The sequence below is a fragment of the Anolis sagrei genome, chromosome 2 (genome assembly GCF_037176765.1).
Source record: "Anolis sagrei isolate rAnoSag1 chromosome 2, rAnoSag1.mat, whole genome shotgun sequence".
Taxonomy (NCBI): domain Eukaryota; kingdom Metazoa; phylum Chordata; class Lepidosauria; order Squamata; family Dactyloidae; genus Anolis; species Anolis sagrei.
Window position 1 is genome coordinate 148,497,422 of NC_090022.1, and position 26,784 is coordinate 148,524,205.

Consider the following 26,784-nt stretch of genomic DNA (forward strand, 5'->3'; position numbering starts at 1 on the left):
AGCCTCTCCTAGATTATATGTTCTTCTTCATTAATAACTTTTGCACTCCAATGTTACTTGACTTCATGCATCCTGGTTTTTATGTTGGAAGCTTTTCCTCTCACAGTCTCAAACAAATGCATACTCAGAACAATTTCAGTTGGGACTGGCCCTCTTTGAAATGAAGCAAATGGAAAGAATTGATGCATGTTCACCCTGAAATTAGAGTAATTTCAGACACCTAAACTTGTTTTTGCCCACCACTTAGTATTGCTGTATCATACAATGAAAGAAATTTGAAGGACAGATGCAGTGACTACAGGCTGAGTGCAAAGGAATCACTGGCACATCCACTGCACATTTCAAGATGCCATCCATATTTAGTGTTTGCTACCAGAAAATACCAGTATAATTCCAGCTCAATATTGTCCCACATGTTATTTAACATCTACATGAAGCCGTTGGGAGAGATCATCCGGAGTTTCGGGGTGCGGTGTTATCTGTACGCAGATGACGTCCAACTCTGTCACTCCCACCTACTACTAAGGAGGCTGTTCAGGTCCTGAACCGTTGCTTGGCCGCTGTATCGGACTGGATGAGGGCGAACAAATTGAAATTGAATCCAGATAAGACAGAGGCACTCCTGGTCAGTCGAAAGGCCGAACAGGGTATAGGGTTACAGCCTGTGTTGGACGGGGTTACACTCCCCCTGAAGACGCAGGTTCGCAGCTTGGGTGTGATCCTGGACTCTTCGTTAAGCTTGGAACCCCAGGTTTCGGCGGTGTCCAGGGGAGCATTTGCACAACTCAAACTCGTGCGCCAGCTGCGCCCGTACCTTGGGAAGTCTGATTTGGCCACGGTGGTCCACGCTCTGGTTACATCCCGGATTGATTACTGCAACGCGCTCTACGTGGGGTTGCCCTTGAAGACTGCCCGGAAGCTTCAGATGGTCCAGCGCTTGGCAGCCAGGTTGCTAATGGGAGCGGCACTCAGGGAGCACACCACTCCTCTGCTGAGCCAGCTCCACTGGCTGCCAATCCGCTACCGGGCACAATTCAAGGTGCTGGCTTTAGCCTATAAAGCCCTAAACGGTTCTGGCCCTGCTTACCTCTCCGAACGCATCTCCACCTATGAACCGACTAGAACATTAAGATTGTCTGGGGAGGCCCTGCTCTCGATCCCGCCTGCGTCACAGGCGCGCTTGGCGGGGACGAGAGACAGGGCCTTCTCAGTGGTGGCCCCTCGGCTATGGAATGCCTTGCCGGCAGACATCAGACAGGCACCCTCGCTGCTGACGTTTCGGAGAATGGTCAAGACTTGGCTTTACGAACAAGCGTTTGGCTAAGCAATGCAACTAATTAAGGAAGACGGTAAATGAAACATAGGAACGGCACAACGACTATGAGAACGGATCTGATTTCAATTGAGGCGTTATATATGTTGTTTGTTAATTTGTCCTGTCTGATTGTTAATTGTTGTGGATCGACGTTGTCGATCCTGTTGTTGTATTGTTGTGTTTTAATTGCACTGTAAACCGCATTGAGTCGCCTGTTAAGGGCTGAAAAATGCGGTATAAAAATGAAGCAAATAAATAAATAAATAAATGTTGCAATGAGCAGAATGGCTCTGCAGAATGGCTTGTACAGTGCTGGAGGAACAGAAGAGAGAGTCCCACAATGATCTTTTGTTTAACAGTAACTGAATTTGGCACAATGTGGAGTAACAATTGCCTATGAAAATTATAGTCCTTCCCGCACTTGCATTGTGACATTTCTAGAGCCACATGCCCCACCGCCTCCAGCTCAGGCTTGCTGATGCTTTCACTTAGATAACTCAGTTCTGCTTCTTGAGGGTTTAAACTGCATTTCTTGCAGCAAGCAGGAAAGTGGATGATGGGGAGACACATGATAAAAAGAAATCATATAAGCCTAGCTTGAGAATATACCTCCAAATTCCTACCTCTATTCCCAAAACCAACAGAGGCAAAAGAAGCCCTGTTGACACCAACTTTTTATCACTGTTCACAAGAGAGGAGGGCTCACCTAAGAGTTCCCAAACTAGTCTGCCCAAGCTCTGGCTGTCCTATGCCATCACCCAACTCCCTAGCAGCAGATGGCCCCAGGCCAAAGGTCTCGCAAGTGCTACAACAAGAGGTGCTTGTTCATGGCCAACACCCCCAGGGCCCAGTACAAATGCCTTCAAAGACCCTTGTGCCCTCTGACATTTTGTGCCAGTGGAAAGAATGCAGGGCTGGGGGGGAGACCTTTGTTGTATTGAGAAACCAGTCCCTGGAGTAAAATCTGGGCTGTTCTCCTCAGAAGACTATTGGTAGCAGTTAATGGAAGGGCATGTAAGTATTGCAATTCTGTAGTACAGAACTGTATATTTCCATAGGACCATTGACCCAGTTGCTCTGCCTCTTCTTACAGCCTTCTTCTTTCCTCCCCCTTTCCTCAGACCTCTGATTCTTAGTTGGCTGCCAACTGGCTGCAACCTCGTCATCCCAAACCCATGGTCTTGGATTGATGGGAAATATGCTCTAAAACATCTTCAAGAGCAGTTAGGCGATCCCTCATAGCTTGACGATGATTGTCTTCCAGATGTGGTGTCTGTTGGTTTGTTTTTATTTTTCTTGGAAGATGTCTGTGCATGGGTTTTTTTAATGTGCGGAGGTCAGTGCACAGCTGATCAACACACAGTCTTCACGGAGTGAGATCCCATCCAGTGGCATGGTTAACACGACGACTGTGGCTTCTCAATTTGTTGCAGCCTTCTTCCGCCTTCACAGCCATTGTAACATGTCCTACGTATGTTATCCTCCGTCTGCTCCACCGCTGAGGTCTTTGAGCCTTCGGATTGTGCTTGGTCTGGAACCTCCCCTGTGGCCCCTCTTGGTAGTGTATGACTCCAGTGGTTGCACCCACAGGTTCATTGGCACATGCAAGCCCCCTCACCACGACAAGGTGACAATTCATCCACAGTGCACCAGACTGAATTTGATGAAGGTGGAACTACGTTGTTGAAGATAGAAATACGCTATTTTTGTTCTGTCCCTTCTTGGTTCCCTTGTCATTAGTCTGGCCATAATTTTTGTAAGTGGAGTTGTGTTTGTTTTTCCTTTTTAAAGAGTCTAAGCAAATTGACAAGTTCTCCTTCTTCACAGAAAACTGATGGTGAACATTCTGAAGTAGCTGAATTGTGAACAAATGAATCATGACACTTCATTACAACTGCTTTCAAAATTTGCACTGTCACAAACATAAGATGCTATAGACGTTCTTACTAGGAAGGGGTTAATTTATTCCAAGAAACTTGGAGTACTGCTTCCCCTTTGCAAGACCACCTACTCAATCCTGTCTGTCTGCTGCCCTGCCTGCAACACAGTCCAATTCCATTTCCATAAGAAAAAGCCTCTCCATAAATCCTGATTGCCACTACAGACATACAAAGGCACTTTCCCCTGAGTTCCTTCAATCACACAGCAGCATGCACCAGAAAGGAAAGATTGGAAGCAGAGGGAAATGCACGTCACTGGTTTTCTATGGCCTTCTGACATCTGTTTCTCTTTCCCAGGGGATCAGGGTAGCTATTAGGGCAGCAGAGGGCACCTGGGTTCTGCCAGCTCCCCAAACTCATGCCAGGTATACAGGGAGGGGGGCAACCAGTGAAATTAGGAGTCAGTGCTCTTATAAGAGAGAAGGCTGGTTCAAATGAGGAAAATGCTATTTCTTTTGACTACAACTTCCAGAATGCCCAATGGTTGTGTTGGCTGTACGAATCTGGAAGCCACAGTCCAAAAGTGAGCTATCCAAGCCCTGATGTTGGTGCCATCATAAGATCTTCTATTTGGTGAGACTTGCATTCAGGCTTTTTTTTTTTTTTTGAAAGACCATGTGGACAAGAGGCTTGAGTGTTAAACTACAACTTCAGGAGATCAAGGACCAAATCCCCACTCAGTCATGGAAATTTCCTCTTAAAATTTTTACCAAGAAAAGCCTATGGTAGACTTGCCTTAGGGGTGGATAAGGAAATCCTACAACAAAATTCATTATAACAATATTTTTATCAAAAATATTAAAATGTAATGAAACTACAAAGATTAGGAAAAAAAGAAAAAGTAAGAAACAGAAACATTATCAAATAAAAAATAATGAATACAATTCCAAAAGAAGCAGAGGGGCGGGGGAAGGAGAAGGAAAAACAAGTGACTTTCGATTTTTTCTTTCAGGGGTTTATACACACATTATTTATGCCTCTCTTGCCAAAATGTCCACTCAACACCTTCTTCTAATACCCTATTCTTTCTAATAACCAAAACCAAAGTCATTTTCAGTCTTCCAGAAATCTCCACTGACCTTTCTATTACACACAGTTTCTCTTACCACACAATTTGGCCATGACAGGAAGACTTTAATAGCTACATTTTAGGAATCTGGATGCCTGATAGTCTCTTTATAGATGGGTATACGGAATGATCCTTTATACTTTACTTATTTTTATATTTATTTATTTACTATATTTATAACCTGCCTTTCTTTACCCTGGGGACTCAAGGTGACTTATATGTAAATTATATGTACATTCCAACTTTCTTCCCCACTTTATTCCTGAAATAATCATGCAAGATAGGTTGAACTTGGCTACAGTATAACCAGTAACAAATACTCCAGATGTAAACAGAGCAGAGGTTCCCAACTTGTGGTCCACAAGAATGGAAATATGGTCCCCGTCCTCACCATTACTGCACAGTTGCCTCAAAACAAGAGCTGGTGTCATGAAACCCGCTTATAGTTCTGCGGCAACAGGGATGTCAAGAGGGGAGAGGCTGACTATCCACAAAAGATTACTACTACCATATTAGCACTAGATTATTAAATATGGTTTTCTGTGGGCAAGCAGATGGCAACTACTGGATGACATATATTCTGCATCAGAAACTAGAGCTGATGTGGTCTATCCAATGCTATTTTCTGAATCAGCACCCCAATTAACCAAACCGAAACTAAAGTTGACCAAAAACCGATTTGTAACCCTTTTGGTACTAATGTTGGAGAATGGTCTCTGGTCAAAGTGGCCCCTGTTCAAGTGGTTCCTGGTCAAAGTGGCCCCTGGTTAAAAAAAGGTTAGGAACCACTGGAATAGGGAGAAGAAGACAAAAGAATTTGAGATTTCTAAATGTTCATCCTTACCTCAAAAACATCTTCATCTGGCCGCCGAGCCCCAAGCAAAGTGATTCCCTCGACACTGACAACAGGCTGCGTACTTCGTTTCAGGGGCAGGATTAGAGGGTCCTCACAGTCAACACTTAAAGACACATTTTCACCTTTCACACTCAAAGCAATGCGATGCCACCTGCCAGGAAATGGAGACAGCAACTCAGGCACTTAGGTTACATTAGGTGGGAAAGGAAAGCTCAACGAAATAGGACACTAAGCACTAAGTCCAGATGATACATTACACTTTTTAAGTCTCTTTTATACAATAAATTGTGGGGTGTGAGATCAGATCTGGAATGGGACTTGTATAAATTGAACTCTTGCTAGACCTTGGTGTAGGATGAGGTACCAATAAAGCTCATCAGAGGAGATAGAGGTGCCTATCTTTCCTCAGCTTCCAAATCTGAAGTCAAGAAATCAATGCTCCTATATTCCATCTCCCACACCACTCCATCAATGAGGGAAAAAGCATGCTGGTCTGAGATACAGTAATCCCTCACTACTTCGTGGTTTGCTTTTTACGGACTTGCTGTTTTGCGGGGTTTTTTTTTCTTTCTGAGGCCAATGGGCCTCAGAAAGGGAGGGTGGTATGTGGGCCGGGACTGAGGTGTGGCAGAGAAGGCCTGCTGATCTTGAAGTGTGGCCTACTGCACTACTGTGGTCCTGGAAGTGGCTCCAGAGTCATTTATTGGGGGACTCGCAGCAGAGGCAAAAAAGGAAGCACGAGGGTTAGACTGCACATGCATGCATGAACGCTTCTTATATATGCTCAATGGAAGTTGAGCGCTTTCTAAAAGTTGTTGCTCAGCTAAAGTGACTGAAGGTAAAGGAAAAGGGTTATGTAGTGTTTACATGTGTGAGGAGGGTTTGTAAAGACTTAAAATAATGTATAACTACTAAAATGATGTATAAATATTAAAATAAATATAGCGCCCCTACTTTGCATATTTTCATGGGTGGTCCTGGAACGTAACACCCACAATAAATGAGGGAACACTGTCTTTTGTTTTCAGAATTAATGTTACAGAAGCCCTGTTTTTGGACCCAATCTGGTAACCCTGAGTGCATGAACGCAGTTCATCTTTGCAATTGGTCACCCAGTGTGAGGGAGCTGAAGAAGGCTAGAGGGTATGGGGGGCAAGACAATATGGGGGGCAAGGAACAGGAGATTCAAGGAAGAATGGAACTATGTTTGATAGTGACCAGACCAAAGCCTGAAAAAGTGGTAAAGTAAAGAGGACAGTTTCAAGGGAGGGATGGCAAGACTGTTGAGCCTTGCCACTTCCCCTTCCTTGCTATTCCCTTTCATACTTTTTCACCTCAATTGCCTTTTTTCTGATCAGGCTGTAAGATGAGAACTAAATTCAGTCACATAAGCTTGGGAGGAGTTTCTGGGAGACAGGGAAAAGGGGAGAGTAGACTGCAGTGGTTCCCAACCTTTGGTCTTCCAGTTGTTTTGGATTTCAACTCCCAGAAATTCCAGCCAGCTTTACCAGCTATTGGGAATTGTGGGAGATTAAGTCCAAAACACCTGGAGGACCAAAGGTTGGGAACCACTGGGTCCCCTTTGGGTAAACCTCCCACATTCCATGCATTGGTTGTAAATTTGGAAGTACAAGCTGCCATACCTATGCCAAATCCAAAAACGTAAGCAACTCTCAGTTCTTGTGGGTTTTTTCGGGCTATATGGCCATGTTCTAGAGGCATTTCTCCTGACGTCAGGAGAAATGCCTCTAGAACATGGCCATATAGCCCGAAAAAAACCACAAGAACTGAGTGATTCCGGCCATGAAAGCCTTCGACAATACATTGTAAGCAACTCTGTTAGTCCATTTCCACAAAAGAGTCCTAGTGTTCCTCATCTCCATGAGGAACAAGTCTTATTTTTAAATTAATGGGTCTTAAAAGGAAGTGGTAAACCAAAATATTCCTTGCTTAAGAAAATCCTATGAGGGTCACCACAAGTAGATAGGTAAACTGAAGACATATACACATATACATTCAAGATCAAGTCACTCTATAAGACTTTACATCATCATAAGTTCATAAAAATATATTATTATTGTATTATATGTATTTATACCCCCACCTTTTCTCTACCAAAGAAGACAAAGTGGCTAGAACGAAAACTATAACAATGTGTGAATTAAAACTAATGCATATAAACATTAAAAATGAATTAATCATAGAAATGTTAAAAATAAATAGTTAAACATAATTAAATAATTGTTCCCAGAAAAGCTAATTCCTCCAGGAAGCTACTGTGGAGACAGTAGCTAACCTGAGAAAGAACAAAAGAGCCCAAAGGACGATGGCAGAAGATGGTACTATGTATTTGCTGACACAAAGTCCTAATTTCAACCATGCAAACCCTGTTCTTCTGCAACACTGCTCCTTCCCCAATGTGAAAAGTTAGGAGCAACAGCTTACATCTGAAGATCTAAGTCTGACATTATCTTCATATGTCATTCTAATTCAACATTAAGAAAGCTTGGAGTGACCATGAAAAGAACAGGACTTGGTTTAGATGTTGCTGTTATGAAATAAGCTGAAAGTCTGAAGCTGAGGATATGAGCCAAGGAGGTTATAGGAACCCTGTGTTGAATGTTCATATTTGTCTTCCATCATTTACCTCTTATAGAACAGGTGTGTCCCATCTCTTTTTCAAAGAATTTGCCAAAGTACATAAGAGGCTGTCCCATTCATCATATGGAGTAGATTAAGCTAGAAAGAGACGTGCCTAAGACCACCCCATGGCATTTATTATGCATGAATGGATAGTTAAACACTGGCCTCCATGATGCAAGTTCTAACAAAGAATCCATTATAGCACTCCCTTAGACTGATTGATTTGAACTAATGCAGTTACTCTGAGGCTTGAAGGGCAGCAGTCATTAAACTATTCTGCAATACTAAAGGAGTCATGTCTAATTTATCCTCCCAGCAACCTGAAGAAGCAAGATAAGCAGCATAAGGGAGACAGAAGATTGACCAAAGGCATCCATGAAAATGGATGGCTGAACTACCATCTGATATGACCAAACATGGTACTATACTATGAGGTGGACAGCAGGTAAGTCCCAATACCTCTAGCAATATCTAAATCCCTCCTACAAAAAGGCTGCTGAAACTCAGAGCACATCATGCAGTGGCATTTCAGTGGTGATTCAAGAAAAAATAAAAGTACCTAAAACATGTATAGCAGTTTGCTACTGAACATAAAAACCACATCGAAAAAAATCTTTATCAACCAAGCAAGCATGCACTTCAGTTTCAAATGCTTACTTATATTTGGGTGTGTGTATGTATGTGTGGATTGTGGCTCCCAATTAAGTCAGTGGCATTATTTGCCACCAAATGTTGATGGTGGCAAAAAACCAACCCTGGCAGTGAAATATTTTTCCAGATATATCTTGAATTGTGAAGTCCAAATGGGCAACACAATGTGATGGAATTGTTGATAAGTAATCATTGAAGCAAAACAACGTGCAGCTATTGTAGGCACCAAGGATGGAGACTAGGGGCCCTTCCAGACAGGCCCTATATCGCAGGACCTGACCCCAGGTGTTCTGTTTATCCCAGATTATCTGGCAGTTTGGACTCACATAATCCAGTTTAAAGCAGAAAACTTGGAATCAGATTCTGGGATATAGGACCTGTCTGGAAGGGCCCTGACTTCTCATGGTTTTCATCACATCTCGTGCAAATCTGGGCAAAAAGGGGCCAAGTATCTGAGAAACTGGTTATATGGGGTTGAAAAGAGATTGGGAGTGGAGATCAAGACAGAAGAAGTTGGTATGAGTCTGACAAATGTTTGTTTATTCATTCTCCTATTGTTCAGCAATTTTGAAGCTGTGGTTGTGGTGGGGACTGTAACTCTTCGATAACCTACAAAATCTAAATGATTAACAATTCCAGCAGGACAGATTTTTTTTCTTCTTCCTAACAAAAGAATGCACCTGGGAAATTATGTTTTTGTCAAATCGCTTTAAGCTTTCTCTAAATATATAGTACACCATGGAGTTAAAGTGGTTTGACAGATATTCTTTTTCTCCATGTAACTATGATTACGTGAAGAGATTTGGGTACTTGTATGATTACTTCTTCCATCTTTCTTGTACCAGAAAAAGAAGTCTGTTAAAGAGGGAAAAGGCAGAATAACAACACAAAATCTATTTAGTGGGAGTACTTCTGTCTCTTTGGGTTACCCTTTGTCCTTCACATTTGTGTGTCTGTTATGCCCAGTAATAACACCCAGATATTTCTTCTCACCCTCCCCACCCTGATCCCAACTCACTTGCCATCGGCCAAGTTGACTCGTCGGAAGTGAGGGTAGTCCTCAGGTGCTGGTTGTCCAAGTTGGTCTTCATATAGGAAGACTGGAGAACGCCCAATCTCTACACCTAGCTGTTGGACACCCCGCACATCATACACAGAGAGCAGGAAGGACTGGCTCCCTTTGAGTGCTCGCAGTGTAGCCAGTACTGAGAAGTCCACTGGGAAGGATCCATCTGTGAGGCAGAGAGGAGGAATATGTTGTAGACAGACAGCAGCCAAGAACCTATCAAGCGTCTCTCAGAATACAACCCATACAATTTCCTCTCCCTCTCTGACCCCTTCTACACTGCCATATAATCTAGATTATCAAAGCAGATAATCCACATTGTCTGCTTTGAACTGGATTATATGAACCTATACTGCCATATAATCCAGTTCAAAGTAGATAACCTGGAATTTATATGGCAGTGTAGAAGGAGCCTCTGTTGCCATCTTCTAGGTTCTGAAAGTTACTATGAACTGGATATACTCTGCAGTTGTGATTCTGCACCATAAATCAAATATTCAATGTTCACAAAGCCTCCCCTTTTAATGTTAAGTCTCCATGGTTATTAAATTAGCTCAAAGCAACAGAAGTGTGTGGTGAAAGTAGGGATGAGAAGAGACTGAATGCTCTTCTTCATTAAAGCCAGAAGTGCTCTTCAGATGCTACTGAACTGTAACTACTACCATTCCTCACCATTGGCTAAGCTGGTTTAGACTAACGTTAAGGCTGGTGGGAGTTGTACTCTAACGGCATCTGCAGGGCTGTTGTTAACTATCCCAGACCTAAGACAGATTGCAACATATCAAAGGCAATGTTTTAGTAGACATCTCTAAAACCTAGCATACTGTGCAGTATCTGAAGACCAAACTAGATGAAAACTAGCACAATTAAATAAATATAGAAATGAGACTTAAGAGAGAGGGGGAGAGAATCATTTAGCTGAACTTGCCTTATCCCTGGGCAAATTTTGCTTTAATGGAATGGCAAAAGCAGAAATAAGCTCTGTGATCCCTCAGGTTCAATCTGTGGTATATCAACAAACTTGGCCAGTAGCCCTTTTTTTTCCATGTCAGGAGTGACTTGAGAAACTGCAAGTCCCTTCTGGTGTGAGAGAATTGGTCGTCTGCAAGGACGTTGCCCAGGAGATGCCTGGATGTTTTACCATCCTGTGGGAGGCTTCTCTCATGTCCCTGCATAAGAAGCTGGAGCTGATGGATGGGAGCTCACACTGTTTCCTGGATTCACACCACTGATCTTTTGGTCAGCAGTCCTGCTGGCACAAGGGTTTAACCCATTGTGCCAACGGGGGCTCTTTATGTAGCAATTATTTGTGGGAAATTCTAGCCATTCTTTAGCGGGGGTTCTAGGAGTTACAATACAATACTGATATTCCATTCACTGGCTATTTAAGTGGCACTCAACCATATTCTTTTTCAGTGTATAACAGTTGATCCAGTTTCATTTCCCTATCCACTGTCAAAATGACACATATTGAATTCCCTTGCACATTGGTCTATGTGGTTTAATAAGCCAGTGAAATTCTAGATGGGATACCATCTTGTGCAACCTCCAAAAAAGGTGAAATCTCTTACATAATAGGATTTATACCAGTGTGATGGCACAACAGGATTCCAGCACTCCAAAATAACTTCCAATTCTGGCTTACAAACTCAGTAGGAACAGGTAGTCCTAGGTTTCCATTTTATTCTGTTGTATCATCACATGAGTGTTAGCATTCAGACCTTCCATCTTGTACACAGACTATATCTTCAGAATGCATCTAACTGAAGAACTTGTATGTGCCAAACATCTCAGGAGATTCAGGGCCCCTCTACCCATTGGTAATGCTGCCACCCCCGCCTTCTTTGGGATATCCTCCCCGCCCATTACCAGGAAAGAGCTGTTTAGTGGGGGCACTGAAATGTGTCTGATTCTCCAGGCGGAAGGCCAGGTCACTTTCTTCAGATCCATTCCTCTGAGTGCAGATTCCAGCAGCAATGGAGACACCATTCTTGCCCTCTTGCACACCAAATGCCTGGAGCACATCCACAAAGCCATCTGGAAGAGAAGCACAGGACAAACAGTCATTATGAGTCTGCGGTGGCACAATAGGTTAAACCATTGAACTGTTGAATCTGCTGATCTAAAGGTCAGTATTTTGAAGCTGCTGGTCAGGGTGAGCTCCTGCTGTTAGCCCTATCTCTTGCCAAACTAGTAGTTCGAAAACATGCAAATGTAAGTAGATCAATAGGTACCACTTCAGCAGGAAGGTAATAAAAGGTGCCCATGCAGCCATGCTGGTAACACAACCAGGAGGTGTCTATGGAAAACAGGCTCCTCAGCTTGGAAATGGAGAAAGACCACCTCCCTATGGCCAGAGTTGAGCACCATCTCCAGAAGATGGAGATGAAATATATTCTGTATATTTGTGTGTCATTGTTATTTCACTGTATTGAATGTTTGCCTGTCTGTGTATGTTGTAATCTGCTCTGACTCCCCTCAGAAGATAGAGCGGAATATAACTAAAGCGTATTATTATTATTATTATCATTATTATTTCCAAATCGTAAAACAACATCCCAGTGAAGAAAGAAGAAGAAAGCCCATTCTGGATAGTCCATTTTTCTCCTAGGAGACACACAAATGTTTTTGAATGGTTGAAGCTTGCAAAAACTGCTTCATCCAACTAATTCACAGGGCAACAAATTTATGATATACATGCAAGGGTGAAGCTTTTTTAGGGGGGAGAGGTTAAAGATGAATTCTACTGCACCTAATGAAATATTCTTTCAGTCCTCATTACAGTAATTTAAAACTTCCTTTGATAATTAATAAGTAGAGTTTAGACATACAAGAGAAAAGAGAAAGACAAGGGGATGAGAACAGAGCAAATATAAAAGTTCTAATGTAAACTATTTTCAATGTCGCACTTTCAGCAATTACAGAAATTTGGGAGCTGAAGGAAAATTTCACTGGGGAGGGGAAAAAATCTTATGGAGGACAAAGCAAATCACTTTCAACACATTGTCTAGTCCTGCTATACAAGATTTTCTACAAGGAAGGTGATTGAAAGTCTACACAAAAAAGTAGACAACTTTGATGGATATGAGGGCTATCTTTCTCACCCAGAAATACTTCAGGATACTACAAAAAAAGAAGAAAAAACTGGAAATGGTTTAAAGTTCCTCCCTGGTTCCAAAAAATGAAGTTCTGTGGGGCATTTACCAATTTGGAAAGTTAACTGTTCTTCCGGTTCCTTTGGAAATGAGGCATTTTATCTTAAAAGGCAGAAGGAGAGCAGTCGGTGTAGTACCAAAACAGCAAAATAGACATATTTGACAAGGTCATGGTAATTAGCCTTCTCAGTTCCCAATCCCAAGGCCCTTCTACATTGCTATATAATTCAGACTATTAAAGCAGATAACTACATTACATGAACTACATTTCCCAGAATTCTGCAAAAACAACTCTGAGAATTACCTCTGTTTTATAACACTGGTGGGGAAACACCCATGGATATTCACAATGAAGAACCTTGTATCACTTTTTCAGCCTGCTTTGAATTGGATTACATGAGTCTACACTACCATATAATCCAGTTCAAAGCAGATAATCTGGATGTGTTTGGCAGTGTAGAAGAGGTCCCAATCTATTGAACTCATTTCCAATCAGTCCCACTTCTATTCCCTTTCTGCCAGCAAGACTTTGGCCCTTAATCTATGAAGGAAGAAGTGTATTTTGTATGTAGTGTGCTGTGGTTTTATTTTAAATTGCATTTTAAGGCGTTTTCCATTGTTTTAAGTGTTTGTGTATTTAACAGAATTGTGTGTTGTTGCTATTTTTACTTTTGTAAAATATGGGTTTAGTTGGACTATTGTTTAAAGTTTAAGTAATCTACTGGTGAGTTTTTGGCTAGGAGAATGGTGTTTACAAATTAAAAGCATACATATGTATCCAAATAGAAACATGGGTTGGTAATTAGGGCAATTGTTGGAAGGAAAAAATGCAATTATTCATAACAGGGACATCCATGTTGGTTTTGTACAGAATTGCTTTGTTCTCTTCAGACCATTTTTCCAAATGCTCACATGTTCGAGGCAAATATTGAGAGGGAAGTTTCTTTTTGGAAGACATGGAGATGAAGGCAAATCCTATCTATATTCCTTTACTCGGAGTCAGGCATGTAGCCAGGGGGGGCTTGGGGGGCTTCAGCCCCCCCCCCCCCGAAATCCTCATGGTGGTTCACGAAAAGGCCTTACTGGTGCATTATTTAAACTGTTATGTTTATTCATATCATGATCTGATCACCCTACTCAATATATCCCATATGCATGGGGGTATTGGGGTAACGATACAAAAGGTTTGCTAGGGTAGACCCTCTTTCACTCGGACTCAGCCCCCCCCCCCGAAACAAACTCAGCCCCCCCCCCCCCGAATCGAAATCCTGGCTACGGGCCTGCTCGGGGTACAGGTATTCTGAAACTTCATCATCAAGAAGAGAGACAAGCAGTGTTTGTCCTAGTGTTTGCACCATTTGCCTTCAAAATCCTGAAGGACAATGTAAGGTAGCTTTAATGAAGGGTGGTGAAACTGCCCACTAAAGCCCAAAACTGGCTGTCTCCAAGCAAGTCGTATCAAGACTAGGGAGAGAACTCGCTTCACTTGGCAGCATAGGAATAAACCATCACAGCACCCACTCCAACTCTTCCAACATCTTTGTCTGCTGTGCAGATGGGCTGCCTAGCCTCAACAGAAGGTTCACATGTCTTGTGTGTGGGGAAGGCAGCTGAATGGAAAAATCGTGTATGATCCCAAAAAGATGCCATGTGGCAACATGCCTTCAAATTTCAAGAAACAGTGGAATCGAGCAGAATAATGTCATGCTTGTCATAGGGATGACTTAATCTAGAACAGCACCCCAGCTGTAACCAATAATAGAAACTCCATTCCAAACCTTGGATGTATGGAATGAGGTGGGGTCAGGTGGAGTGTGAGAAAGGTCTCCGCCTTTGTCTCATTTCATTGCAAAACAATGACGACGACAACAAGGAGTAGCTAATTTGAGTAAGCACTGTCCACAATTAATCTAAGAAATCTTTGGAAGTCCTCGAGGAATAAAAGTTATTTTAGTTCCATTTTTAAAAGTAAGATCTCATAAGTTGATATTTCTCTCCAGCATCACAAACTGAGGGCGAGTCAATGCCTCTTTTGGGACTCAGAAGCAAAAGTTACAAATAATTTTTCTGTAGTAAAAATTCAATTCTGCAACCACTAATACATGATGAATCCTATGTCTATAAGGGTCAAATGAAACACAACTTCAGCAGCCATTCTTCAAAAGAAGAGCTGCTTCCAGTTATTAATCCATCGGATTACTCTGGAGCTTCCAAGAAGTTCCAGAGTGACCCGGTGTTTTTAGGATGTATACAGCTGGATCAGGGATGATCCAACGACTACACATCAGAAAGTCCTACCTCTGTGTCATCAGTCAAAAACAGGCCCAAGCAACTGCCCAGCAGAATCTTGCTTCAATGGCACTTGATGATCACATGGCTGAGCATCCCATTGTGACTTCACTAGAAGTAATTTCACCAGCAAGTCTTTGCCTGGGAGCTGCTTTGGGACAGTGAAACAGCAACCTCCAGCAGGATAAGTAACTCATACACCAGGGGTCCTCAAACTTTTTAAACAGAGGACCAGGTCACAGTCCCTCAAACTGTTGGAGGGCTGGATTATAATTTGAAAAAAAAAATGAATGAATTCCTATACACCCTGCACATATTTTATTTGTAGTGCAAAAAACACTTAAAACAGTACAATAATTAAAATGAAGAACAATTTTAACAAATATAAACTTATTAGTATTTCAATGGGAAGTGTGGGCCTGCTTTTGCCCGATGAGATAGGATGGTTGTAGTTGTTGTGTGCTTTCAAGTCGTTTCAGACTTATGTTGACCCGGAGTGTTAGCCGGGTAAATGACCTTGGAGCGCTGTATTCAGCCCCTGAGCCTTAGTTTGAGGATCCCTGTCATCCACTGTTGGCTGGTGGGCTGCCTAGACTCCAAAAGGGCTGTATCCAGGGCAGTTTGGACCCAAAGTTGCATAATAACAACCATGGCATCAGAAGGATAACATCACTCTCTTTGGGAAGTGAATGTAATTGTGCTTAAGTTATTTTCTGGTTGCAACTAATAAAAGCAATTTCTTACACATTCCTAGTTAGTATAATCATTGCAATTAAATTTTGCAATAACTAGTCCATGACTTAGCCCCCTTCCACACTGCCCCAATATCCTCAGATCTCCTCCTAGATTATCTTCTTATACCAGGTTATCTGTCAGTGGAGACTCATATAGACCAGTTTAAAGGAAATAATTTGGGATTAGGTCCTAGGATATCGGGCAGTGTAAATGGGGTCTAAATTTCAATAATAATAATAATAATAATAATAATAATAATAATAACTTTATTTGTACCCCGCTACCATCTCCCCAAGGGACTCAGTGCTGCTTACATGAGGCCGAGCCCACAATACACCAATAAACAATAGCAACAGTAATACAAAACAATAAATAAACTCATAGGCAGAAAATAAGCAATATACATTAACAATAACACAACGCGTTTAAAAACCTATGGCTGGGCCAAATGTAATAATTAAAAATTAAAAAATAATGCTGGGCATGACAAGGTGACATATAACTGGGATAGAAATTTTGGAGAGGGATGAAATGTGCAGACAAACCTAGATCACTACTAAAGTGCGTTTAGGGACATATTGCTGGGAGTTTCCTTATTCTGGGAAGGCACATTGAAACAACCACGTTTTCAGGCTTCTCCTAAAGGCTGCCAGAGTTGGGGCATGGGGAGTGTCCTTGGGGAGTGAGTTCCAGAGTCGAGGGGCTTGCAATGGTTGTGGGAGCGTGAGCAGGGCCTCTCCAGATGATCGAAGAGATCGTGTGGGTTCATACACAGAGATGCGGTCACGCAGGTAGGTGGGTCCCAAACCATTTAGGGCTTTGTAGGTAAGTACCTGCACCTTGAACTGAGACAGGTAAATGAACGGCAGCCAATGGAGCTCCTTAAACAGAAGGGTTGACCACTCCCTGTAAGGAGCACCAGTTAACAACCTGGCTGTCATTCAACACAATGGTGACTTAATAAAGGATAATAACATGTCACTCCTATTGGGAAGTAACAACAATTTTGCTTAAATTACTAGTTACAAGGTTATATCAATTTACTGCTGAGGTGTACTTTGTATCACAAGCCAGTATCTTGTAATATTCTCATCTTTTAAAAAAATAAACTGCAAAAAGTGTATTTTTAAATGAATAGGTTTTAAAAGTAGAACCATAACCACAAATTACCTTGTGTCTGAATACTATTTCAACACCATGAAAAAGTTGCTTTTCTGGACACTCTTCCTTTCACCGTAGCGGTCACAGCCAATGATTATAATGAATGAAGCATCAGAGGATGTAAGCATAGATAGATAGATAGATAGATAGATAGATAGATAGATAGACAGACAGACAGACAGAGAGAGAGAGAGAGAGAGAGATCTGACTGAAATTGGAACTGTGCCTTTTTCAAAAGTAGCTTTCTATGTTCTAATCCCTATATTTATATAATTAAAACTGTGAATTTTAAATCTTAAGGGTATCAAAATCACAATATTTCAGTTATTTTTAAGCTTTTTGCTCTACAGTGAGCTGAAATAAATTACTCACAGTGATTCCCCAAACTTTTTCCCTGGAAGCACAAAGAGATCTCCAGACCACTGAGAACACAAGGATGACTAATGAGCACCCTGGGTTTCTGGTCTGCACCAGTGAATGACAAGAAGCCTGCCCATGCTTGGTGCTGGAGTCAATCCTGCCACAGCCTTCGTTTCCCTGTTGTGCCAAGCAATTCTATCAAGCTTTGGCTGTCTTCCCAACCTGTGGGTGCTCCCAACATTGGCAGTTGTCATAGAACTAACACAACATATGTTTGATCTTGAATGCCCTCCTCACCATCATTCTTGGTCTTGGCCCTAAGCCATCCAAGTCTACACCCTGGTTCACAGAGCTGTGGCCAAAATCCTAGAAAATGTACAGGCTAATATGTCTGAGACAACAAGCATTTGCATCTCTGACTCTTTTCCTATTTGTCCAATATCTGAACACATCTTCTCAGGCACTGGAGACATTCAGCCTAGGATAGGACCTTCTTCAACCCAATCTAAGATTGTTATGGCTGTATCGTACTGCAGTAGGAGTAGGGACATAAGAGCAAAAGTGAAGTTCTATGGGAACAGAGAAGGTATCACAAAAAAAACCAACTCTTTTTAGATGTATTGTTATATTTCTTCCAGTTTCAACTAGCCTACATGTGCAAACTGATCTAGGTGCCACCAGAGAATAAGGTGCCTTCTCTCAGGTAGAATTAGGAAACCATTAAAAAGATATATTTAGTGTTTCAGTCTCTCAACTTCTGATGCACTACCGCCAGGTCTCAGCTGCATGATCTCTTCTGAACACTGGGTTTCAGTTTGGACATAGAAAGTACCATTTTGAAAGATAATGCATTTGAGTATGTGCAGAGTGCAATGAGAAATGACAAGCAGGAATTAATGAAGGACTATATCCTAGGGCTGGGCGGTTTCATTTCGTTAATTCGTAATTCGTTAAAAATTCATTAATTTTTTTTTATAACGAAGCAATAACGAACCATTCTGGAGCAACTTAAAAACGAAACGAATTTTTAAATTCATTTCGTAAATGCTTCGGATTCGTTATGTATTCGTTTCGTTATCGGTTTGAGGTCGCTTCGTTATTATTTCCGCATGTCTGGGGCAAGTTTTATAGTTGTTTTTTGTTTAATTAGTGAAAAAAAATATAATATCATACCAACAGTCAACAACAGAGGGAGGGGGAAGCTTCAGAAGTTCCCCCTGTCCCATTTGGAGGTTTTTTAGCGTATTGCGCGGTCGTGTCCGCCATTAACGAATCGATTCGTTATTGTTTCGTATTTGTTTCGTTAATGTTTCGTAATTTTTTTAACATTTACAAAATTTCGTAAATATCGAACTTTTTAAAAGAAAAATTTCGGAATTCTTTTAAATATCGAAACGCAAAAAAACCCCAAAAAACGAATCGATTTTAGAAACAAATTTTTCCGTTGTTACCCAGGCCTACTATATCCACCAAGCAACTTAAGCTCCAGGTTCTCTTATTCTTAAGGGGGGGGGGCATTGCTTCCCCCTCTATCTTCCCCAAGTCAGGCATTGTGGTTGTGTAAACTGTAGTGTGAGCAACTGGGGAAGGGGGAAGTTATCATTATTTGCCCTCATGTAGGGACCAAGCTATGCTTGGCACGCTGAAGAAGAATACAGTTTACTTGAAAAATCTCACTTTTTTAAAAAAATGCTTGGCTTGACTTATGGAGACCAGTCATAACATGATCTTGGGACCTTGAAGCAACAGTACTGGAGGCGCCACATGCATACCTATCTCAGGTCTGAGAATACCTTCCTGGGAAAGGGGGAGAAAAAGGCTTCCGAGAGATTTATTCTCCCTTTATCTTGGCTGGGTTGCAGAATGGGCCCCTCTTTTGAGAACTAGGGTGAGTTCTTTAATTTCCAGGAGTTCAGCGGATAAGAGGCTCCTCCTGCTATTCTATCCACCAAATCTTTTATTCTGTTCCCAACACTGCAGGAGTGGGGTGGGAACCATGAAGCATCTCGGCCCCTAGAGAAGCTGCATCTCTGTTCTGTCTCTCATGCTCCTTTGACCTAGTCCTAAGATCCCATTTCCGTATGAAGATGTTCCCTCTGGACTCAGTGTCTCTTCTCCCCCACCTTCATTCCCATTCCTTAATCCATGCAAAGCCTTCAATGGGATTTCCATATGGATGTCCTGGAATGGCAACTCAGCCTGGGAGCTGGGGAAGCAAGGAAAGAATGGTGTCTTTTTCCTGCCATCCATACAAGAACACTGAACTGTCTATAACAATGCAGTCTTGAGAGCAGAGAGCATCTGCAAGTAATCCCTTGTCCTTCTGTAAATAACACCAACACTGTTGTCCAAACAGCATCGGCATTTGGATTATACAGAGTGCCAGTTTTAGGAGGTACAAACAAACAGTAAGGAACACTTAAGGGAGAGTGATCATAATCTAAACATGTGAATGAGTAATAAGATCCAATAGGACTAAAACAGAACTCTATCTTGTACATTAGCAAGAGCTGGATAGAGCTCAGAAAAGTTACTTTTGGACACTAGCAGATTTCCCCAGACAGCACGATAGATAGATAATCTAGCTGCAGACACTGGATTTTGTGATCGCAAAACAAACTTATCTCCCTTTATGAACCCATTTGAGCATTAAGATATGTCGGGGGGGTCTTACTCTCAGTCCCACCACCTTCGCAGGTGTGATTGGTGGGGTCGAGGGACAGGGCCTTCTCAGTGGTGGCACCTTGGCTGTGGAACTCCCTCCCCAGTGAGATCAAATGAAGGAAGTGAGGGAAAGAAATATAGTAAATAAAATCAAAAATAAATAAACTTTTCCAAATTTCAAATATGTGACATTACATTCTTTTGCTAATATGTAAGATCTCTTTCACACTACACAGCTATCATACTTTGATATCACTTCACAGACAGAATCCAGAGATTGTAGTTTGATGAGGTATTACATTTCTCTGGTAGAGAAATCTAACTACTGTACTTCAGAAAATCACAAATTCCAGGATCTCATGGGATGAAGTCACACAATTAAGTACTATAATTGTGTACTGTGAAAAAGACTCCAGTGTAAGCTAAGTGAGAAGTGATTGGTCAAAGGGACTTACATGGCCTGATTGAAAAGTCCCAGGTCCCGTCCCCTTTCCTTCTAATTTTATACTAGGTTAAAGTAAATCAACCCGTGGAGCTGGTATAAAAGTCTCTTGTCATATCTGCAGCTGAAATAAAATATTCTGGGATAAAGAAAATGTGTATGGATGTCTAAAATAAAACTGGAAACATTCAATTTGGGGAACATTCTGACCTTCTGAATCAGTCTGGATATAACATATATTCACTGTATGGCATTCCTTTCGATTGTTGTCCCATTCAATTTGGGAGGAGAGAAGAGAAAGTGAGTGGTTCGATTTGCTCCTATGAACAAAGCCAATTCTTCTTTTCCCAGGGATCATTTGCTTCCCACAGGAAGAAACGTTGCTTCACTGCTAGCATACAAAGCAAACAAGATCTCATGGGAATAAAATCAAGGCAGAAAGACTATGGAATTGATGTTGTACAAAATGCATAATTTCATAGAGGCTCCAAGATAATTGATTTCCTCCCCACCCTTCTTTCCAGGTTGTCTAGATGCCATGAATAACTTGACAGCTGCAGCTGCTATACACCTCCTGCTCCATCCCATGGATCGTCTTGCTCATTCTTTCCTCCCCATCTGCTATAGACCAGAAAGGCTTTGGGGTTGCATCATAAGAAGACAATGCAGAAGGACAGAACTGTGAAGGATAGAAGAAGGTACCATTGCTACTTCTCTTCTTATTCAGCACAATAGCAACAGGTATACAATCTGTCCCTGAATGATTTGATAAACAGATGTGTGAAACATCTGTTTCTTCAGCTATTTAGGCTGCAAAGATCATGACCCAGTATGTGATTGAATTGTGCATGTGCAAAAACATTGGGGAGAAGGATTGAGGATATTAACCAAAATCTTAGCAATATTTCTCAAGAAATTCTGCTACTCAGAGTTGGAAATGGAATTCTGCCTCCAAGTTTCACACATGCCTCCCAAACTAAGCCTTGATACGGTTTGCCTTTATTCATGTGAAAGTAAGCTCAGATAAAGAAGTTCTGTGTTTCTGAGTTCCAAACACAAACAAAAAGGAATAAAGATTTCCACCCTCCTTAACAATAAACAAGAGTTGTACAAAATTTCACATCACAAGCCCAAGGGAGGGCAGGCTAAAGGATTTCGCCAGTCCTTCCAGCTGTTTTCTCTGTGTGAGTGTGTTTGTGTGTGTGTGTTCATTCCATGAAAGCCAAGAGCTCACAGATCTTGGCTGCTTGAGCATATGCAATCCTGAAAGCACATTTTTTCAGGGGAAAAAATATGTCTCTGTTTGTGGCAGTTGCCACGGCCAAAATCGATGAGCTCTGTTCTGACTCACATGACATAATTTCTCACGCGTGTGCACACCCAAAAACTGTGAGAAGGAAGCACACAAGTGGGGAGGGGGCTCGGAAACTTCTCACCAGAGTCTTTGTGATGCTAGAAGAAAAATGACATTGTCTTTCAGAGCAACCTTCAATTCTCATCAGGCATGCTGTGGGATGATTGGTCAGAAATCAAACCCATAAATACCAGTTAGGCTCCATGCTGAGTGGGCTGTAAATGTCATGGAGTCTGCCTAGTGCATCTGGATTCCTACACTAAAGAAGGCTCCAAACAGTGCTATAATAATTTCAGAAAATGGGCATGTACTTAGGTTTGGGATAGTTAGAAAAGGTTTCATTTCTTTGTAATCAAAGCACTGTGTAGCAGTTAGAGTGCTGGGCTAAGGGCTGTTAGGTTCAAATAGCCACTAAGCCATCAAAAATACTGTCTTTCAGTTGGCCTACCTCACAGGGCTTTTGTGAAAGTCTATGTTGGGAAGAGCAGGAACATATACAGTCAGCCCTCCATACTGGAGCCCCCGGTGGCGCAGTGGGTTAAACCCCTGTGCCGGCAGGACTGAAGACCGACAGGTCACAGATTCGAATCTGGGGAGAGGCAGATGAGCTCCCTCTATCAACTCCAGCTCCTCATGTGGGGACATGAGAGAAGCCACCCACAAGGATGATAAAAACATCAAATCATCCGGGCATCCCCTGGGCAACGTCCTTGCAGACGGCCAATTCTCTCACACCAGAAGTGACTTGCAAGTTTCTCAAGTCACTCCTGACATGACAAAAAAAAAGCCCTCCATACTGGTGAATTTGGCTTTCAAGGAGTTGATTGTTCATGGATTCAATTAAAGACTTATCTCTAGAAATCTTTAGGTCCACAATTGCAATTCTGTTGTCAACTTCTGCCGCCGGCTGATCATACAGTCATATGGAAAACCAAGGAATTCCTAGAAAGAACACTTATCTTAGGCCCCTTGTACACTGTCATATAAAATTCAGATTATCTGCTTTGAACTGGATTATATGGCAATGTAGACTCATGTAATCCAGTTCAAAGCAGATAATGTGGATTACCATATTTGATAATCTAGATCAGAGGTCCTCAAACTTTTTAAAGAGAGGGCCAGGTCACAGTCCCTCAAACTGTTGGAGGGACGGATTATAATTTGAAAATACATGAATGAATTCTAATGCGTACTGCACATATCTTATTTGTAGTGCAAAAACCACTTAAAAACAATACAATAATTCAAATGAAGAACAATTTTAACAAATCTAAACTTATTAGTAATTCAATGGAAAGCATGGGCCTGCTTTTGGCTGATGAGATAGGATTGTTGTTGTTGTATGCTTTCAAGTCGGTTCAGACTTAGGTTAACCCTGTGTGAGGGACGGGTAAATTACCTTGGAGAGCCATATCCAGCCCCCAGGCCTTAGTTTGAGGACCCCTGATCTAGTTTATATGGCAGGGTACAAGGGGCCTAGGAATCTCTAGGCCCTCCAGTATGGACTAATTGAAGTTGAACATAGAGTGATACTGGAGAAGGTAGATATTCTTAGGACCTCATCACATTGACCAAATCAAGCATCCTAGGATGCTTCCAGTCTGCTTCGGAGATAGAGCCCCATGCTTGCCATCACATAACATCATGTGACTTCTGGTGTAGGCCTCATCTCCAGCCAGGAGTAGAAGCATCATTGGATGCTTCCTTCCTAACAAGGGAGCCTTCCTGTGTTGCATTGGCTTTAATGGAGCCAACACGCTTCTACCTGGTTTGGGTGACGCTTCCGCTATATGATGGGAAAAATGTTTCTGTGCCAGAGCAGCATGCAGGGTGACCTGTGTGATAAGGCCATCAGCCAATTATTCTCTCAGGTAAAAAAAATAAAATTTTATTATTTGAAGTTTTCCATATTTTCGGTAGTTCGGTGCCCATAAGACCAGTGAGTATGGAGGTGTGTTGTCAGGCCAGTGAGTGAAATGTGGGTTAAATGAAACACAAAAAATAAATAATCAGTCATCAGGGATGGAAAGGCATTATGCCTATGCATTGGAAGTGAGCTAGCAGATGTTTAGAGTGGATTCTGTCATGATAAAACAAATATAATTAGTTACATTTCTGAAGCTGTAATTATGCACTTACTCACTTACCTGGGGGAAAGTCCCACTGAACTCAGCTTACTTCTAAGTAGATATGTAAAGGGTTGTGCTGTGATTTGTAACAATACCTGTTCTTTGTCTTAAGAACAGGGTGAGGAACCTTTTGTCCTCAATCATAATAATTATTGATTCTGATGGTTGAAGTTAATAGAAGTTGAAGTGTAATGTATCTGGAGAGCCAAAGATTCCCCTTCAGTTTAAAACAAAAAAAAGTCAATTTGACCAATACACAGTTAACCCTCCAGATGCACTGGGGTTAGGGGTGCATGCACCCCACAAAAGTGGAATAGCCATCAATAAAAACAGCTATTAGAATAACCTGAGAGGGTATTGCTCTAGGTTCTCCAATGCAACTCTACGGTTAACCTCCACCATATGGCGTGCACTGGAGAACTTAGATTCCTAGAGAGACAATATTAATAAAATCTGTAAATAATCAACCCTCCAAAGGCTAAACCTGCAAATGTGAAAGGCCAATTGTTAGCGTAGTTCCCTTCACTCTGTTATCCTAAATAAACTAAATTGGGAATATGTTTGACTCAACAAATCTAGCCTCTCACTCCCACATCTGTCACAGGCACGTTTGGTGGAGACAAGGCATAAGGCCTTCTCCATGGTGGACCTCCAGCTCTGGAACTCGCTACCCAGGAAGATCAGGAAAGCGCCCACCGTGTCAGACTTTAGGAAAAGTCCAAAAACTTGGGTTTTCCAGTGTGCTTTTGAGGAATGAACAAGAAATCCCCAAATCTCCATACCATGTCCATCCCAGTACAAACTTGTCCTTCTAATGCACTTTATCTCATCCCTCGGTGAAGATTGAGCCCATTGTTTTTCCCACCCTAGTCTCCCACTAGATTTACCACTCTATTTATCTATCTCATCCAGGGGTTTTATAATTTTATCCTTTGCATTTGGCCCAGCTCGCTTTTAATTCTTTTTTCACTTCATATTTTGTGTCATTATGTTATTGTTATTGTTTTATTGTATTATTCTGTTATTGTTTAGCATTTTATTTGATGTTATTGTCTGTTATATGTATTTTATTTTGCTTCATTGTAATTCTTGGGCTTGGCCTCATGTTAGCCGTCCCGAGTCCCTTCGGGGAGATGGTGGTGGGGTATAACTAAAGTTTATTATTATTTGTTATTATTAGACAGTTCCTTGTGCTGAAAGCTACTGGCACAACTATAAATAACAACTGTGCTCTCTGCATATGGTTGGCACTATATAGCTCTTGGGCAGCTTTTTTTTCTGTCCCTTCCTCCTACATCCTCAATGGTTTCAACATCCATTTTTCTTCTGACATTTTAAATCTGATGTTTTCCAGTACCATTTGAGCATGTGTGTATGGTTAGTTTTTGTAAATGACAATTTTTAAACATTGTTTTTAAGAAGTATTCTGCAACACAGGGCCAGAAGATCATTTCTTTCTAAACAAGCTTGGTGACAAACAGCTGTACGTACCACAGATTTCACTTGTGAATGCCCAGTGAAACCCGTGGAATGTTGTGAAACTGTCTACACAACAAGATTGCATGGAATAACACAATGGCGTCAGATTTGCACAGCTGCTAAAAATGTGTTAACTTGTAAATTGTCAAAAGAAGAGTGGAATAAAAGAGAAAATCTTCAACACATTAACCATGTTCTCGAAAGACAACAGCTTCTATTTGTGCCCCATGACACTGTTATACCATTCTTTTCTTCTTTAACAAATTTACTACAGTATGAGAACATTTCAATGTGTAGTCTGACATAGTGATTGTCAATTTCAACAGAAAGGAGGAAACCATGAAAGTGAACAAAATCTGGCTACCAGTACTTTAAAAAAACCTCTAAAACAAGGACAGTAAATAAAAAACAACCCTCTGAAAAAAGGGGAATTCCAGACATGAAACAATCAGGGCCAGCTAACACCTCCCAACAAAGGATTCCCCCAGGCAGGAGTCAGCTATGCCTTGAAACTCCAAGACTTTGCAATGCAAATAATTACAACATTCACACTTGTCTCCAACAGACGAAAGTTCTTCCTCCCACCTTGGATCTTCAACAGATATATAAACCTCCCTTGTCTAGTTTCCAATATACCTCACAACCTCTGAGGATGCCTGCCATAGATGTGGATGAAATGTCAGGAGAAAATGCTTCTGGAACATAGCCAAATGGCCCGGAAAGCTCACAGCAACCCAGTGATTCCAGCCATGAAATTCTTTGACAACACAAAGGGAATGATGATATCATCCAGAATCTCTAAAACTGTATAAACAAGGTATGATGACTGCTCACTAAAAGCCTTGTCTGGAATCACCCTGAGGAAAGATGCATAGGATTAAGGTGCAAATCTCATAACTATTCATATACATGCTCAGGGCATGTTACAGCTCTTTCTGGATGAGTAGCTTGACAGATCTATCCTGCCGTAACCAGCAGTTCTGCGTGGTGCATTTGGAAGTATATTGAGAGCGGGTGTAGCAAAGGGGATAAGATTCAGGAAGATAAAATAGGCAAAGCACTTTAAACACCCTTAAGTGCTGTATAAATGGTAAGTATTTGTATCGATCAGGAGCAAGTTTAAAGGAAACAAAAGGAAATGCTGCTCTGGGCAATAAATAATTAAACTGCAGAATTCATTACTGAGAAATAAGTAAGCTGCTTCCAAAGCCATTTGGAGAGAAGAAAGCATAAGGCCCATCTCACCGAAACAATGTGCTGGATCTTGCTATTTGTTGTGCTATTGCATATGCCTGAAAACATGTCTAATTTTTTTTTGTTGTGTCAGGAGTGACTTGAGAAACTGCAAGTCGCTTCTGGTGTGAGAGAATTGGCCGTCTGCAAGGACGTTGCCCAAGGGACGCCTGGATAATTTGATGTTTTATCATCCTTGTGGGAGGCTTCTCTCATGTCCCCACATGAGGAGCTGGAGCTGAT

At 41.6% G+C, this 26,784-nt stretch overlaps 1 protein-coding gene across 2 annotated transcripts in view; it reads right to left on the reverse strand.

The window, feature by feature from the left end:
• COL5A3 (collagen type V alpha 3 chain) overlaps window positions 1–26,784 on the reverse strand; it is a 180,499-nt gene that overhangs the window by 127,214 nt on the left and 26,501 nt on the right. For both annotated transcript variants that reach the window (XM_067463950.1, XM_060763835.2), the window contains exons 2-4: window positions 11,410–11,577; window positions 9,493–9,706; window positions 5,169–5,331 (exon numbers count right to left, since the gene is read on the reverse strand). In XM_067463950.1, coding sequence (XP_067320051.1) covers window positions 5,169–5,331; window positions 9,493–9,706; window positions 11,410–11,577 — 545 coding nt within the window. The remainder of the gene's footprint in view (window positions 1–5,168; window positions 5,332–9,492; window positions 9,707–11,409; window positions 11,578–26,784) is intronic.